This window comes from Anomalospiza imberbis, chromosome 3 (assembly GCF_031753505.1).
Source record: "Anomalospiza imberbis isolate Cuckoo-Finch-1a 21T00152 chromosome 3, ASM3175350v1, whole genome shotgun sequence".
Taxonomy (NCBI): Eukaryota; Metazoa; Chordata; class Aves; order Passeriformes; family Viduidae; genus Anomalospiza; species Anomalospiza imberbis.
This window is the reverse complement of record NC_089683.1, coordinates 20,747,527-20,765,782: the sequence shown is the minus strand read 5'-3', so window position 1 is coordinate 20,765,782 and position 18,256 is coordinate 20,747,527. Positions and strand designations below refer to the sequence as shown.

The window sequence follows — 18,256 nt, the reverse complement described above, 5'->3', positions numbered from 1 at the left end:
CCCCAGCTGTTCTTGAATTATTCTAGTATAAATAATGAACCAGAAAACTTTCAAACCAGCTTTTTTACACGCTGGGATGTAAGTGACCTGACTCTACAGATAGTTCTAATGTTTTTCGTAGATATCGCTGTCACAGAAAAACTACTGACTTGCATAACACAAGGTCTTACATCTGAAAGGTAGAATACAGAATAGAAATATTTATTGAAACTCCCTAATTTCTTCTTTAATCAGTAGTGTAATTTTCCTCAACTACAATGGGCTTACTCCTCTGCTATAATTTTGTTGTTGTTGTTGTTTCTAAGTTGTCTAAAATCTTCCAATAAACTTTGTTCTGCCAATTTTCACCATATTTTTCACTAATGTCTTTGAAGAAAGACACTTCTAAGTGCTTTGCTGTATCAGGTCCTCATAAAAAAAGGAGTCAGACCTACAGAAGCTTTCTTCTCTTTTGACAGAAAGCCCAGGTGCCAGTTCCATATCATTTTAATGTACACAGTGATATTTGTAAATAATCTTTGCATTTTTTAGCCAACTTGAGATGATCTGGAGGAAAGACAAACTCACTGAACTCTAAAATATTACATTCGTAGATTCCCCAAAACCATTAGTGAACATCCCAGGCAGAAGATAAAGGTACTTTTGAATTGCAAACAAATAGTCATAAAATAAGAGGAGAAAAAAAAAGAGCAAATACTTCCAAATACCTCAAGAAGATAAAGTTCAGCTTTAGTTTCTTCAGATGGCTTCCTTTCAAAAATCTAACTAGCACACACAGCTTTTAAAAAATAGTTGGTTGCAATATTAAGAAATTAAAAGGAGGAAAAATACCTAGATGGAAGACAAGTATGCAGCCTTTGCTAGATGCATGCATGCCCTTTTATTCATTTGAATGAAATACTTGATGTTGGAAATCATCATTGCAGCAATATGTTTCATTCATTTGAATGAAATACTTGATGTTGGAAATCATCATTGCAGCAATATGTCTAACCGCATTTCTTTATTTTGCATAACATAAGAAAACAGGCACTTAACTCCTACAGATTTACTTCCCAGTGTCTAATCTAAATGTGAGTATATTAAATGAAAAGCACTTAAGGATTGAAAATAGGGATTATCACTGTGATGGCAGTTGTTTTATAAACATGTGCCAAAATGAAATGCAGAAATGGTCAAGGGTCACTATTGCCAGTTAACTCATATTTCAGTATGATTTACTTATTGGCTGTTGAACTTTAAATATTGTAAGTGCATCCCAAAGTCAATATCTATAACATCAATTAAGCTATCCTGTTAAAAATTTCAAGGCTAAAACTAATGAAAATAGTCAAAAAGTTTTTCTTGACTTTCTGCGAAGATCACTTCTAAATGAATCAATAGAATGAATCAGGTACTACAGTTAAGAAGATATACAGAACTGAGAATAATTTTTAAAGTGCTCATTTTAGCACAGATGGAAGGATGGTGGAAGGAAAGAATGGAGGACAAGAATATAGTTGAGAATTAAGATGTTATCATGCCTTAATTCCTGTTTAAATGGAAGACAATCCACAGCTGTATATATTGACTTCTTAAAACTGAATTTTTAAATTATTGTTTTCTTCTTATGCTTCCAATTCATATAGATCAATCAGGATTATTTCATTGTGGCTGCTATGTTGGCCCATGTAATTTGCTTTACAACTAATATTAGAAATAGAGGCAAATGTTTAATTTTTTTAAATTGAGTTTAAAAATAACTACAGTACAAATATTCTTGTTATCTAGGAACAGTTATCACATTTTCTTACCTCTCTAAGAAGAAATTTCAATGCAGTCACATCACACTTTAGGAAAAAAAGAGTACAAAGCCAGATTCACTTTTTCCACAAGGAGTTTAGATAAAAAATGGTTCAAGGGCCAAGAAACTATTTTAACATCTTTTCTTGAAACAGAGAAGGCTCAAATCAAGGGCACTAGTCCACAGGTACATAAAATACTATTGCAAAAACGGGTAAAAATCAAATATTCTCTCTGTCCATGGTGGACTGAACAATAAACAAGTTTGCAGTTGCAACATGGTATATTCAGTTTGAAATATTTTGCACAATATCTAATAGTAAGACTTATCAAAGGCAGACCTACTTTGCTTCAGAAAGTCGTGGAACTTGTAACAGGCTGCACAACCATGAGGAGTTACCTCCAGGCAGGCACAAATAGAACTTGCATTGGACAAGGAGAAGACATTCTCCATAGTTCAAATCAGATCTTCCAGACCTAGAGGTTTTCTCTGATTATCTGAATTATTTAAAAAACCTGTGGCCATAATATCAAATAGATATAATTAGAAAAAAAAAAAAAAAAAACAAACAAACAAACAAAAAAAAAAAAAACAGTTTTCTACTGGATTAAATAATGTGCCTTTAGGCAGTATTCTTCCATATATCACATCCTCCAAAATGTCAAAATGGCTGTAAAATTATTTCATTTACCTACATGCAAAATTAGTTAGCAATTCCATAAGAAATTGTGTGTATAGGCAGATTGTGTCAAAAGTTAAAAGTTACCATCCATTAGGCAGACATTAAATGTAAAACATGCAAGACAGAGAGAGTACTCAACTGTACCAGAGATCCTAAATTATGGACAACCCATATAATCACCTAAGAATTTAGAGGAATACCAATTCAGAATACCTGGAAAGGAAAAATGTTTCTGAAAAACAGATCCCTGGAAACAGCAATCAATTGTGTTAGAGAACCCATGCTATTTGTGGGAGTCTGGAAATACAGTCTAAAGAGCAACAACACAGGGCAGACTGCCCTGCCTTCACTTTGGCTGATCACAGTGCAAGTAGAAAAGATAGTGAAGTTAAAAGAATGGAATGAAAATTCCATCTTTATCACCTATCCAGAAAAAAAAAAAAAAAAAAAAGAAAGAAAAAGAACCTCAAATCAATACACAACAGCAACAACACAAAAGAACAAGAACCCGTGTCTTCATTTCTGCTGAAAAATTAGCTCACTCTTGGCACTTCCATACCATCCTATCCACATGGCTTGAGACAAATGTGCACACATGCCCAATACCAGGAGGAAGAAGGGGGAAATGAAAAACCAAAATATTTTTACTGCAAGCTAAACCTCCTAGGTTCTCCTAGAATGCTCAGTGTTAAGCCAACATCAGATTTCTTGAGTAGGGAAAGAAATATTTTTGATGCAGTATTTATACCTTAGTCAAAAGCTCAAACAGGAAGGCAACAAAAATCAAGTTAAATAACGACATAGTTTTGTAGGAAGCCATATGTCTTCTATAATGCCAAACAAAGATGCCAGCAACAGTTAAAGAAGCTCTGAATTCTGCAGCTAAGAATTACACAACATCAAAAAGCTAAGAATCTTCTAGCTATATTAATAAAGAGGAAGTATAGTGAATAGTGTTTTTATATGCTTAAAAAGAAGACAGAAAAAAAATCAGATAGGTTATAAAGAAGAAAATTAAAATATCAAATAAATGCAGCAAAACTAGAGAGACAATACAAAAAATCCTACAGGGAACTGAAAACATTAGGCATGAGAATCAGCAAAATATCCAACAAAGTGATAAAGCTGTCAAATTTTTTTTAAAAGATGAAAATAACTACCAACAATGAAGATTTGAGTTATTGGCCATGTGGAGTTATGAAAGGTCCTAAGGAAAAGGAAAACACAGAACATCAGTGAATGTATCTGTGATGCTCTTGAATTACAACTCAAAAAAATCAAAATGATGAAATGGCATAGGATGTCTTCCACAAGGGCTTAAAAAATGGAGTTTCAAAAGAAGAAAGATGACCACAGCATCCTCACATAAATTACTGGAGTAAAGAAGTCAGAGACCACCACTAAGAGAAAACAGTGAATGCAGCCCAGCAACTATCACTTGCAATGGTTTCCAAGAGAGTAATATCTTCATGCCTACAAGGATGACATTTTGAAGATGTCAACCTTAAGGCCATAATCTGCCTTCCAATATGAAGGTGAATCTCATAAAAATTGAAAGGAAAAGCAATCAAATGTATCTCAGAATTTACCCCTTCTTGAATTTTAATTCAAATAACAAGTACAACCAAAATCAAGAAAACATAGATTGATCAAATGGCTTGGGTTGGAAGGGATCTTTAAAAATCTTCTAGTCCAAAACCCCCTGCCATGGGCAGGAACATCTTTCAAGTACTTTCATCTAGTTGTACTTTCATCTTGTACAACTAGATCAAGTTGTACAAAGCCCTATCCAGCCTACTTTTGAACACTCCCAGTGATGGGTTATCCACCACTTATCTTCTTCCAGTGCCTCACCACTTTCATTGTAAACAAATTCTTCCTTATGTCCAGCCCAAAACCATTTTCTTTCAGTTTAAAACCAATGCCCAGTGCTCACCACCTTGGTAAAAAGTGTTTCTCTGTCTTTCTATAAGCCCCCTTTATAAGCTGAATGATGTATGGTGCAATCTATCTCTTTTCAAGTGAACACTAGAAATGGAAAGACAATCATAATGAAGATTTATGGCCTGCCCCCATGGAAAAAAAAAAAGGCAAAATAAAATACTATTAGTCCTACAAAAAATCTCTGCCTATGCAGGCTGATGTGCCTTCATTTGCTTCTTGAGTTAATGGTTATGAAAAAGCACGGGAGGCTCCCTCATGGAGCCAAGTCTCACTGAAACAGTAAAAAGTATCTCAAGGGCCCCTGTCAAATCTGATACCCTGCCTAAAGAGGCTTTCTTTAGGAGGACATTAAGACACTTGTGTTTGCACACAAAGAAGTGGATACCTTAAGCCCCATCCAGCAGCCTACTTCTTATTGAACATCAAAGTAATTCTGTGTCTTTGAGGAACACCATTTGTCACCATGGTATCCAAAATCCAGATAGACTATCTCAGTCCCTCTCACAGTAATGATATCCATAGTAGTGCTAAAGAATCTGAAAAGAAAAACCTAAAAATTGGAGTTTTGCTGTCTACCATTACCACAAGTACATCAAGGCTCTGAGTGATGATTTGTGTTTCTCTAGATCAACAGATCTCCTTATTAGCACACCATTCCCATCAGTTTCTCTAAAGCCATTATAGAAGTGACTACCATTAAGTAAAGTTATCAACTGATTTAGTTAGATATTTAACATAGCAGGTCTTCAGTGAAACAAGCATCATAAGCTTTTCATAGAAAATAAAGAGTATTTTGCTTATGCTATGGCAGCTCTTTAAATTTTTAATGTGTATTTAACATTACAAACTGGAGCAAAGGTGACTGCCTCATTGCCACCCTGCAGCCCAGGGGAAGAGTTCAGAGTAAATTCCAATCTCTCCAGCGCATGAAAACCAAGCAGGCTTCTCCATTCCTAACCTTGGCTATTTGAGCTTTAACTTTTCATTCCCCATAAACCACTCAAGAAGTATAGCATAGGCACAGCATTTATTGACTCATTTGAATAATTTATTTAGTTAAATCTTTGAAAACCTCCTTACCCTTTTCAGCATGGTTAGTCACCCTGAAACTGGTATCACAGAAGGAAGGTTCTAAAACAGAAGGCAAGATCAGCAATCAAGCAGGGATTTTATTGTGTGGTTCAGTGAGTATGAAGTTTGCCACCTCAACTCAAGCTCCCTGGGTTGGCATGTGCCTCCAAGACACACGGTCCTCAGCGCTGCAGGGGATGCACTGCCTGCTTCTGCCTGCAACCTGCCAGTCCTCCCAGAGCAGGGGGAAGGAGGTCAGTCTCCTCACTGTATAGCTGTGTTTGGCACTCTAGAATGTACAGAGAACTTTTTGCTGAGTAAAATACTGAAGTAAAATACTTCAAGACTGCAATTGGGCATGGCTCAGGAAGATGACACTCAGCTTTGTGAGGTGTAACTTGTTCCACAAAAGCCTAAGTCTAATTCTTTGACAGCAGGCCACCTGCTAACCTTTCCCTGAAAGACCATGCCACATAAGCATGTTCTAAAGAACCAAAGGCAAAAGAAGCTTTTGTTTTCTGCATTAGCTAGCAACAAGTGTACTACTACATGTTCAGATTTTCCTATTTCTGAAGCACTGCATATAAGCACTCACTACTCTCCTCTGAGCTAAGCAAATATTAGCAGCGGCAACCACTGGTACATACCAACTCACCGCTGTGCTAGGAAAATGATTTAAGAGCAAGTAAAAGCCCTCAAAGCCAGAAGATAAGTCTTCAGTGAAAATTAAATAGATACTTTACTGTTTGAATGGTTAAATGAACAATACCTGTCACCAGATAAAATTGGACAGATATTAGCAAAATGAATGTCCTGCTAAAGGGGAGGCTTATGATACAGTGCATTTGTTTACTGTGTCTTATCAGTATTACAGTTTCCATAGAAACAGGAGAGAGAAAATTTGAGCACATTTGGGCAACATTGTAATGATCTTTGGTAAAGAATCATTATAGATATTTAGTGCAAATACAATACATCAGAAAGATTTACACTCAGGTATATGAAGCATTAATTACTAGTCCTAATGGACAGATGCTCACAGCTGTAGATGATTTCCAAGTCTTTATGGTAATGAAAGGAAGGACACATTTTGTAACACATGGTATTAACAGCTCATGCCATGCTGACCCTTCCTCTTCAGATTTTCAGTTTTGTGTTGCTTCCTCCAACTGCCCTCCAAATTAGAAGGGGAGCAAGAAGTATTGAAGCATTTTCAATAAATACATGCCTTTCCCTGAAGCTTATCTTGTCCCTTACATTTATAATCACCTGCAGCTTAACCATGATGTAATTTCTTATGCCTTGTGGGCTGATTTTTGTGAGTCACAATTTCCAAATATATTTGTGAAGGTGGTTCATGAATTAAACTTCTGTCAGCTGAAGCCTCCAGCATTGTTCTGCCCATGTTCAGTATGATGGAGGCTCATGGCTCACAACTGTTAGTGGTACAGTACAGAGGATCAGTCCTTGGTTTATAAAGGACATTCAAGAAGCCATTACATAAGGTAAGAAAAACCACAAATGCCTCCATGGCTTTTTGTCATCCCATTGCTATTCTTTGGTAAGTTTAGGTTTCCTATATATACCACTGAAAATCTGCAGATGATTCATCCTCAGGATTTGCTGTCAAATGAGAACAGTTGTGAGTTATGCTTCTCATAGTTTCCCTGATACTGTACTCTCTACCTTCACTTCTTCCCTGATTTTAAGCTGTATCCAGATAAGACCTGAGGAATTCTGGGACAGCAGCTTTGGTCAGCAACATATTCAAACTCTCTCACTTAAGCATTTAACTACCTAAGTCCAGCAAACCAACATATTTTTATAAAATTAATACAACCTACAAGTGACAACGTGCATCTAATCTTGTACAATGACTTTCACAGATATACTGAAACGTCAGCCTCCTGCATGGTGAAACATCTTCACTTTCTCTGATCCTTCCCTGCCCCAATGATCTTTGTGTCAAGAAGGATAAGCTAATGTGTCCATTTTTGCTGTTCCCAAGCTCTTTCCCTGTTTTTTCCTGACTAACACTGTTGCTTCTTTTGGCTGGCAGACTGGAGGTTTCAGTACCTACTTGGCTGTACCTCTGGAGGTACAGCTGGTGTCTTAACCAATGCAGTCATACTGAGACAACTAAACCACACGCATGGAAACATTTGCTACCGTTTAATCTCAAGTGCAGAGGGTGCAGCACTGCCTCTGGTAATATACTTCTACAATAAGCACCACTAATGGCTTTGGGGATCATATGCATTATTGATGCAGAAATGTTTGCTATTTCCCATTGTGACAGAAAAGAGACATGTGGTTAAATTGCTTCCTGTTGTGCATGACTGTAGACATTAGCCGCCGTTATTTATAGCTCCTATAGTATCCCAAAAGACAGGAGAACCACGTCATACAGCATTACTACAAATAAAATCATTCTAGCAAAGTAAACCATCTTTAATATAGAGAATGTCACTGTAGAATGGAAAGCATGAACAGCTCAGATGTTTTGATAATAAAATGTATGTGTTAGTCCTCCCACCCAATCAGCTAATACAAGAAGATTTAGGAAGGACAGGAAAAACTGTATATTAATAAATTCAGCTGAACAAAAAGATACATCTGGAAAAAGTCTTCACCAGTACATCAGTAGAAGGGTGTCAGTGTCCTTTTCTGGAAAATGCACAACTAGAATGAAAGAGAGTTCTGATGGTTTTAATCATGGAGATGCTTGCATGCTACATCTCTTTTAAACTGTTATTCTGTCCTAGGGAGTTAAATACTAGTCCAAAACATGAGGCAGACTATACCAAATTAGCAAGCATATATTAGAGCAGGCAAAGATTGTTCAGGCATCTTATGAAATTAAAAATTATCTAACCCTGTGGGCATCTTAGATACAGAATCCAATTCCCCATACTTTCCCAGTCTTCTAGTAAAAAGGGGTGGGAGGAGTGGGAGGTGGGTGAAGAAGGACAAAATAAAGCAAAGAAGAGTTTTATAAAACAGATTTCTTTTAAGAAGTTAGCAATGTGATTTCTAGTCCTTATTTTTTCTAACTTACATTCCTTTTCCAAGAAAACTTTCATGATAAATTCCATTATTCTCACAAATCTGAAAAAAATGTTTTGCTCTTCAAAACTTTGAAGAACTTCCACCAATTGAAGGATTGTGATGAAAATTATGTAACTCTGGAATAAAAGACTGGTAGTCACTTCCAATGCTGTTTTGATTGCTTACTCCTCTCAGGACAGGGTGTCTTCAAAGTTCAGGAACAGATATATTTTTAAGATATCAATCAACTTACACAGTTAAATTACAAATTAAGAGAAAAAAGAATATAATTAAAATGTTTTAAAAATGGTAGCAAACAAAGCATGTGTATTACTTCTATACTTTGCACAACTGACTTGTGTATTTAATGTACACCAGTCAAGAGGTCTATTCTTGCTTCAGCGGTGCCTCAACACAGCTGGAGAGACAGGACGCTACTGAAGTAAGGAATGCAGATACTTTTGTGCAGACACCCCTGAGAGCTTTAAAAGGTAAGGAATAGTTTTTTTGGCTTACAGTCAATTTTTTCTAAAGGTAATGAAATATCAGTGTGGTCTACTGAACCCACATAAAAAATTAATTTAAGAGTCCTTCAGCATTATAGCTATATTCCTCTGAGATCTATAAGAATTCCCTGTGCTCCTCACCACTGACTTATAGTTGTTCTAGAAAAACATACTAACATTTTTCCTTACTCACTGTATGAGTAGAAATGTCTGTATTTTGATTTCTCTGCTCAATTACACACTCTTTACCTCTACCCACACACTGCACTGTGTTGGCCAAGACATACCTTTTGGCAGTGAACTTCAAAACCATGTTCCTCCGCAAGAGCGTGCCTGTGTACAGTACACTCACACTTTCAGAGCCCCTCAGTCCATGTGATTTACATACTGCCTGGGCAACAGTTTCACAAATAGATGTAAGCACAAAAAAAAAAAAAAAAAAACCACCAAAAACCAAACTGTGGCATATAGAAATCATTCTACATACAGCTTTCATTTATCAAGGCCTACTCACATTATTACCATGGCCAGTTATCAGAGCTACCTGCTGTTTCTACATCTGAGGATGCACAGTTCTCTCTTCCTTCAGCAGCTGAGCTGTACACATTGGAATGCTTAACAAAACATTTCAGAAGTAAAGTTCAAGTAAGCTTTCTTGAAAGTGATGCTGTTTTCTGGAGCTAATTTCCTTCCTACACATTTTTAGCCACCAGGACTCTTGCAATGTTAGGCAACATGCATGTCCACATCTGCCTCTAGAATTAAGCCTCACCAAGTCAGAATTCTTTCTTCAGTCCCTGTTTCCCCCACACATATGAGGGTGAGACTGTTGGGAAAGGGCTATTTCACAACTAAGGATTTACATTCAGTCCTGAGATCACAGGGGTTAGACAACACTTGCCCTTCAGGGGAGTGTATTTTATCAATCTTGAAACATTTAACTTGACATCTAAACATCAGTTCAGTATTTTGTTCAGTGTTTTGGTCTTAAGACTGCATAATTTTGGGTGAAGCAAAACTGTGACTTCTCATAAGAGCAATAAGAGTGGAAAAACATCTCCCTGGATGAACTAGTGGTGGTAGGGGACCTGGAACACCAAAAAGGTCTTTGTACTATGCTTGCAACCAACTAGGACACCATGCAAAGACTGCAGCACTGTGTACACTGATCATTCTTTTTACACTACAAGCAGAATGGCACAGAGATCTGTGCCAGCTGAAGTCTTAAAACATTTTCTTGCTTACACATATCCAGAGTCTTCTAGTCTGTCTAATTATTTTAAGTGGACTAATGTGCATTGATTAGTTTTAAAGCTGCCTTGATACTGAAGTCTGAGGTCTTATTGGTCCTGAGATAATAGACCCAGCCCCTTTGAAGTATGAGTCTAGCCCAACCTGCCTATATTTTTGCTCTCATGGAGACCAGATTTTAGCAGATCAAGATGAACAGTCCTAGGTATATACAGATCCAATAAGACAAGGTAGTCTTCTGGCTAATTTGAGATGGAAAGTGTATAGCTCCTTATTCTAGATAGACATCTAGCAGTACTAAGTCTAAAATGGCCACTGGCCACACATCCTTTCATCAGTTTATTCTTTGCCAGTCCAGTTCTTCCTTCTTCATCCTCTTCTGGTGATCTCCAACACCTCTACAGAGTCATGGTAACAGGTATTGCTTGTAACAGCTCTGATAATGAGTTTAATTTATTTTTGCATTTGCAGAAGTTGGCATCATATGCCTATCTAACTAAAAGCAAAACAACCTTGACACCAAGGTAAGAGAACTTCCAGATTAACTAGAAGATTAAGAAAGTACGTATTCTTCCTTTATTTTCTGCCCTCTAATTTCCATTTCCATGGAAACTGGGCTGGAAAGTACCAGCAGGCAGCCTGCAGCTGAACATCTGAATGAGAATGCTCATGTTTAACTCAGCAAGCAGACAGCAGGTGAAATCTGCAGGAACTATCTAAAATCTATAACTACATCTTGAAAGTAAAAGGACAACTTCAGTTTCAGCAACGAACTTCTAAAGAGGATGATATATCACCCCAGTGAATATTCTTATGTGGCAGCAGTTGATAATCTGACTTCCTCTTTGATTAAAGAGGATATGATAGGAAATAAATTCTTTATCACAATGGCAGAAGGCAAAAATTCATCACAATTAATTTAATACTTCAAAATGTTCAGATGGAATATGCTAGTGAATATGGTAAATATATTTTTGTAACAGTACTTTGGCTTCTGAACACTATGCTGTAACTCCTTCTGTGAAATCAAACTGGCTGCTGTACAGTTTATACATACACATTGTCAGCCCAGTCATCTGGATAGCTCTTCTTACAAATATCCATTGCATTTCAATAAATGTATATATACACACACACACACATATATAAAATTAACTAGCAGGTAGCAACGTATTTGCTAGTTATAAAACACATTGGTTTTGAACACTTATTCACACTAGTTGTATTTTAAAACCAATAAGGTAACACAGTTGTAGCTAAAGGAAAAAAAAAAAAACTATGTTAACTTCTTTATCCAATTTAGTGAATTTTAGTGCAGGAATTCTATTTAGTACCACCTTGGATTTTTCTCCAGTTCAATATTTGCTCTTCAAGCAACAGGAAGAAAAGCAAACAAGCAAAGGATGAAACATTACTGTCTTGGGCTGCACTTTACCCAATGAAGAGATTGGTTATTATTAAATTCCTGCTTTTGTATATAAAGCAATTACCATTCTCTCAAGAAGATATTACTCATTCTTTGCAGAAAGCAGAACATCGGTTACACTTTTTTCAGTGCAATTTTAGGCAATGCAGCGGACAAAAGAGGATGATTATAATGAAGGATTTAACATCTTGCGCAAGTTCAATATCAGCACACAAGAGCTGACCTAAAAATGGGTTATGAAGAAACTTGAGACAGCATCAATCTTTTTTCCTTTTTTTTTTTTTTTACTAAGAGTGTTGCTCAAAGTTTAAGAGAGCTATTTATCAGAATCAAGCCAGCAAGATAGCTGCAGATGCTCTTTATTGTACCTATGTTCTCCTTCAGGATGAGAGGGGAAATTCAAGATTAAAGCGTCAAAGAATGAATCAGCCCAAGAAGCTGCTAGTGACAATTGATTCATCCCTTCCTTTGGGATCTTCAGTGGAAAAAATGAGCCCAAATTTGCAGTCCACCACATACCCAAGTCATGGCTACGATGGAAAAGAATATTATAGAGGCTGTCTGTGCAATTTCCTCACATGACAGAAAACTAATAATTGTGTATCAAGAGCACAACAGAGACAGACAGAACACACAGCTATGAGCATCTCTGCAGTGCAAGAATGTCCATTTAACGGCTGCAGCAATGTGAAAATCACACCGGATGCCTTCTGTTAAAGAGTTCTATTATGTTTTACTTCACCAGGTGTATTTGTGCACATCTTGAGGATCATTTATTGAGCTAAATCATGATAGAGGGAGGCCTGGGATAAACAAAAATCAAATTCCAAATAATTCACTCTTCTGCTCTAAGACTGCTTAAACACGAATACACAAAAGCATAAGCTTTCAGATATATTTCTTCTTTTTATTTGCATGAAATTTTCTACAGCTGAACAACCCACATGTACTGCCTGAAGAGTTCTATTTCAAGCAAGACTGGAAATAAAAATACATTTTGAGAATACATACATTTAAATAAAAAGCAACCCACAGCAGGGTACATTGACTTCTCTGTTTCAAATCAGCATTCCTACCCCTCAATTTTTTGTTTAGGAATGCTGAAACATATTGCATTTAATGGCTATCTTCATTTTGAGGGTAGAAACCATGCTCATACTGCATGAAGAGCTCTCTTATCCATTGCCATATCCAAGTACCTTACTAAGGGAGGGAGGAAGGACAGCCTTAGCATCTACCTAAGGCTTACAGAAGTAATTCTCCAGTAATGGAAAGGACTTCTGAATTGGCTGAAGATTGTCCAGTAACAGGGGATGGATCATTGCTGGGAAATATTTATAAAAGGAATATGAGTTGACTGCATGTGCACACAGAGGGATGTCCATCAAAAGGGGTGGGTTATTTCTCCCAGATGGAGCTGGGGAGACAGAGGGCTATAATACAAGAAAATAAGCAAGCTGCTCCTCACCAGGTCATGAGTACATTCGCACTGTGTCCCCTTATGACCTTGTTACAAACACACGTACAGAGCACATAGCTGTTTTTCTTCCAATTAACTTTATAACTGCTAATGCATCCCAGTTGGTGCTGTCTGGTTAGGAGATGGAAAGAAACTGAGCAGGGCCATCAATACAGTTATTACAGTATGGCTATGGCATATAAGATGGAAGTGTAGAATAAAGGTGCCTGGTCTGGGATCTTTTGCTTCTTGAGTAATAGAGTATGTGACAAAGTTTCTGGATACCAGCTAACACAATAACAAGCACACATTGTGCCAGTGCATGCTATATGAACTTTTAATTAAGTAATGAAAATATCATTAATGGAAAGCCACAAATAAATTATCAGTTAAGGATTGAAACATCACTGTCTGTTAGCAAGCTTAATGCAAGTAACTACTAGCTGTATTCAGTGATTTATTTAGAGAATTTTATTTTTTAAAGGCTTTACATGTTTGAAAATTAATCATTCTTTAACCTTTGAAACACCTAATGTCGATAAATGTGTATCTTCTTCCAAAACTGCATTGCTATGGGATGGCTGAATTACATTTTTTATGCTCATTTTTGAAAGTCTTTGCAGGATATATTTTTATAGCTAAGTTATAAACACTGAGAATAGCAGTTCATGGTAGAAGTACTAACACACCATCACCACTGGAAGGAGATCACTGCTCCCAGGTACCTATCTTTCCATGCATAGCTCTCTTCTCCAGTTTACAAATACAGAATACCAATACTGACAAAGTGCGGCCACTTCAAACTCCTACACAGCGTAGCAAGGGACAGTGAGATGTGCAGTTTTCTAAAGCACAGGCAATCAGGGGCATATTACATCTCAGGCTAATTGCATATATTCCCCAAGAATCAAACTTAGGTCTGAAGGGCAGCCAGACAATGGATGGCCTGGCAACACTGGCCCCATCATTCCCAAGGGCTCATTTCCTTCCCTGAGGTGCAGCCCCAGTGCTGATAGTGTGGAAGAGTCTGGTCATGGGGGCACTCTTGAATGAGGAGCCCAAGAACACCAAGCTGCCTTCACTTGAACTGTTGAATGGCTATAGGTGAAGAAACTGCTACTGCCTCCCTCCCTTTCTCTCATCCTACTCCCTACAGCATTTTGTTTTTCCCTAATGGTTTTGTCATCTCATCATATTGTTCTTCTCCTCTCTCTTCTCCCATCCCTCCACCTAGTCCATTTCTCCTTGTCATTCCTATTTATTAGGAACAACACCCAAACTCAGTTCCTCCAAATGTCAACAGCTGAACACAGACTTACAGCTCATAATCAGGTAATTTTTCTGGGCTCATTTACTGAGAGTGGGACTGGACAAGATTATGTATGATGTATACATTCGAATGCAAATAGCACATTCCACATTTACATAAATTTCCTGAATTTCTTTTTTTTTTAGTTGAGACTAGTTGATTTAGACCTAAAGTCTGACAAGACAAAGGTTCATTTATCTCTAACAGATGCAATTAATCAAACTGTAATTCAGTCATTCTTTTAATCCAGAAAGGAGGTAAAAAAATCCCCCATGTCCTGTCTGAACTCTCCTCCTCTCTGCTACGTATTTAAACACTGTAAATGGGGGAAGTGGAGGAAATGGAACACAGATTTCATTTACTTTGCACCTGCTGGCAACTCCCCACTATATAATAGGTAAGCATAAAAAAAGTACTGCAGCAGTGACACAGATGCAATAGAACTTACAGATATTTTCATACATAAGTGTGCTTGAGTTTTACAGCAGCAGTTACATACCAAAGCCTGATAGATTTCCTCTTCAAAGAGCTTAGTTCAAAATTTTCAAAACAAAATTTCACATTAGCAACCTCCTCCTTTCTTTCTTATGTCCAAATGAAGGCACTATTCCAGGTGACTGAGATTTTAGATAAATGGTTTCTTGATATTGGTTGTAAAGACATATTGTACCTCTCCAAATAAATGGTCAGTCTTAGTGCCCAGCTCCCGACCATCACTTCATGTAACTCTGACTTTGATATCTACATGATACACTTTATATAAGTTAAGAAGAGTTTGGTTGTCAGTGGAATCAGGATCAAGTTCCTATATTACAAATAAAAGGAAAACAATAACTGGCACAGGATAACAGCAAAGGAGCACACACACTGGGTTGAGGTCATTACACCAAGCCCAATTTTCAGGAGCTCTTGAAATTGTTATGAAGGCCAAAGTCTGTATGCAATTTGTTCGCCAATTATAAACTTCCCAATTCGTGCTGGAATGGGTGTGTTATGAACTATCTTATTAGGTTACTTCTATCACATTCACAGTCTAAAATGGAAATCAGATTTTAAATTTCATTTCAACATTGGCAAGTAACCACAAATCCCAATACAGTTCAACACAGTTGTCAAGTTCTCTCTGTAATCACCTTTAGTACAAACTGTGCCTGAAATACAGGTAATAGCAAGCCAAGGAGCAAACTGGTTTATTTTAATGGTACCTACTGGGGAAAGGGGTATGAAGATTAAAGAGATGCCAGCAATCATCATCAGAAAAAAAAATCTGTATTTTTCTTTCTACTTTTCTAAAATGAATCTGTCAAATCATATCCAGAGTTGCATATGCAGTCACTTTCACTCAACTTATAGTATTTTAAAGGATTTTAAAACTTATTTTAAAATAAATTGTTTTTTTCCTGTAATAAAAGAACGCAAAATTAAATTATGGATTTCTTCTCTTCCAATATCATTCTCATAAATTTATTTGTTCTTTCACAAACACATTACTCTAACTTTCTTCTGCACAACAGTAAGGTATTATTAGTGATACTGCTTCTGATTACTCATTTAGTCTACTCCTCTACTCTGAAAAATAAGCATAGGGCAAGCATTTATCTGCAGTCAGAGCTACATACAACTTAATGCTTAGTATTTTTGTGAATCAACAGGACCAGACTGCAGACTCCAGTATTAAACCCTTTTTCCTGACAAAGTAATAACTTTAAAATTAAAAATGTATAAATGCTTCAGACATTCATACAAATAACTTTTTAAGTGAAACCTGAGAGCAACCTCTACAATGGTGCCACCTCCAGAATGTTAACAGAATACATAAAATCTCCACATGAAAGCAGGTAATTTAAACAACACATCCAAGTTAACCCTCCCTATAAGATAATTTCAATGACTATAAATAGCAAACAAGGCCTCTCTATATAATCCAATTTGTGTTTCTTCAAATCATATTACAACATTCACTCATTAAGAAAAAGGTTTACCTGTGTTCCTGTCAGGTAAAATACAGCAATGCTTCTGCAGTATGCCCGGCAGAACCTGTGGCAATAAAGAAACAGCTGTTAATGAATATATATATTTTAACGTCATGTGAAGAAAAGCCAGAGATTCCTGGTATGATGCATTTGCTGCATCTGATCAAGCTTTGTGCTCTCAAACTGAATCCAAATTAACTATCATGTGATGTAAAGGTGAATCCTGTTCATCAGGACCTGCAAACAGAGAAGAATCTTGCAAAATTAGCTGCTTACTACCTGCATGCAAAGTTAGTTTCCCATTCTCCCATTGATTACAATATCAAAAGTTGATTGAAAGAACCTAAGACCATAATCAAACATGCTCAACTTAGAAAGACAGTATGTTATCAGTCAGTGATGCTGCTGTTCCTGATTTCACACATGTGGCCCTGGGGTTGTGGCATCAAGCTTGTTGTAAACCACCCAGGTCCAAATTTCAAAGCACAGCATTTTGCTCTCCACACAGCCAGCTCCAGTGGACAGCTTAAAACTCCAGAAGCTTGTGTAGGAAACTCAAGGGGACAGGGACAGAGAAGAGCCACATTTTGTAGTTCACCACATCCACCATGGTGCAATGCTTCTGGCAGCCAGTGAGAAATGCTGCAGAAGCTGAGCACCACCACTGTCAGCACAACGGCTCAGGACCTGGTAATGAGCAACACAGACTCTCAAGGGGTTCACAGAAGGCTAATTCACTTTTTTAAGAAACCCATTGCTTTTTACACCCTAGTTCACTACAGGTGGACCTGATTGGTCCTTTAATTAAAACACCATCACCATTGGCTAATTAAGAAACCACCCTTTGGTAAATATATCTCCATAACACATTCTACATGTTTACAACAACAGGTGCAGTAAGTAAAGATAAAAATTCAAAATCATCTTCTCACAACCTTTCCCAGAATGATGCCCAGGAAAGCTGTCTACTGCTGTCTGTGACCAGAGAGCTGCTACCATACACCACTGGCCCTTTCCCATAGGCAGGACCTCATCCTTCTTCACAGATTTACATATTAAATTCACCAATTTTGGTGCGGACAATCAGCTTTGGTACTCCTACTAGCAACAACCTGCACTTAAAACATCCAATACTTAATTTTAATCTGACTTTAAAATCTAGAATTTGCACCCTGGACAATGATATGAGCAACAGTAAAACTATAGCTTAAAGTTTAATGGCTTTTCTTTTGCTTTTTTTCTGAGAAAAAGCCAATTAAAAATCATGCTCTAAGACAGCTTCTTCAATTTTACCCTTGAAGATCAACATGCACCCTTTAAAGTCTGAAATTTAAAAGAAAAAAAAAATCAGTTAGTTTTTACAGAAAGCAGGTCAGCACCACCACTGTCAGGAAATCCTGGGCTTCCAACCTCTAAAAAGATCCCAAGCACCACCACAGCTGGCATTAAGTTCTGAAAATCCAGGAAGTAAAATATCTCACGGAATAGAGACATTTCTATTTTTCCCAGAGATTGCTCTTGCTTTTTGGCCAAGAGGATGAGCATGCTCAGACCCAGCCATGCAGAGCCCTGCGGCAGGACCGCACGTCCCCATTCCTCCCTGCGGGACTTTTCCAATGCTCGATTTCAGAACGCCCAGGAGGAGCAACACCTCAGCTTGTATGTCCTCCAGCAAAACAATATAAAGTCTTAAGAACCTTGCTGCACCATGCTTCCTCCTGAATGCACACATGCAGAGGCAGAGCCACTGCAAAACAGTGCTCCCCTTGCCATTATTGCTTCACAAGTCAGTCTGTGGCCAGAA

General features: G+C 37.4%; 1 protein-coding gene across 8 annotated transcripts in view; it reads right to left on the bottom strand.

The window, feature by feature from the left end:
- Positions 1 to 18,256, bottom strand: part of DLGAP2 (DLG associated protein 2) — a 452,231-nt gene that overhangs the window by 356,533 nt on the left and 77,442 nt on the right. For all 8 annotated transcript variants that reach the window (XM_068183587.1, XM_068183591.1, XM_068183590.1 and 5 more), the window contains one exon: positions 16,462 to 16,516. In XM_068183587.1, the coding sequence (XP_068039688.1) occupies positions 16,462 to 16,516 (55 nt within the window). Of the gene's footprint in view, positions 1 to 16,461; positions 16,517 to 18,256 lie in introns of those variants that run through there.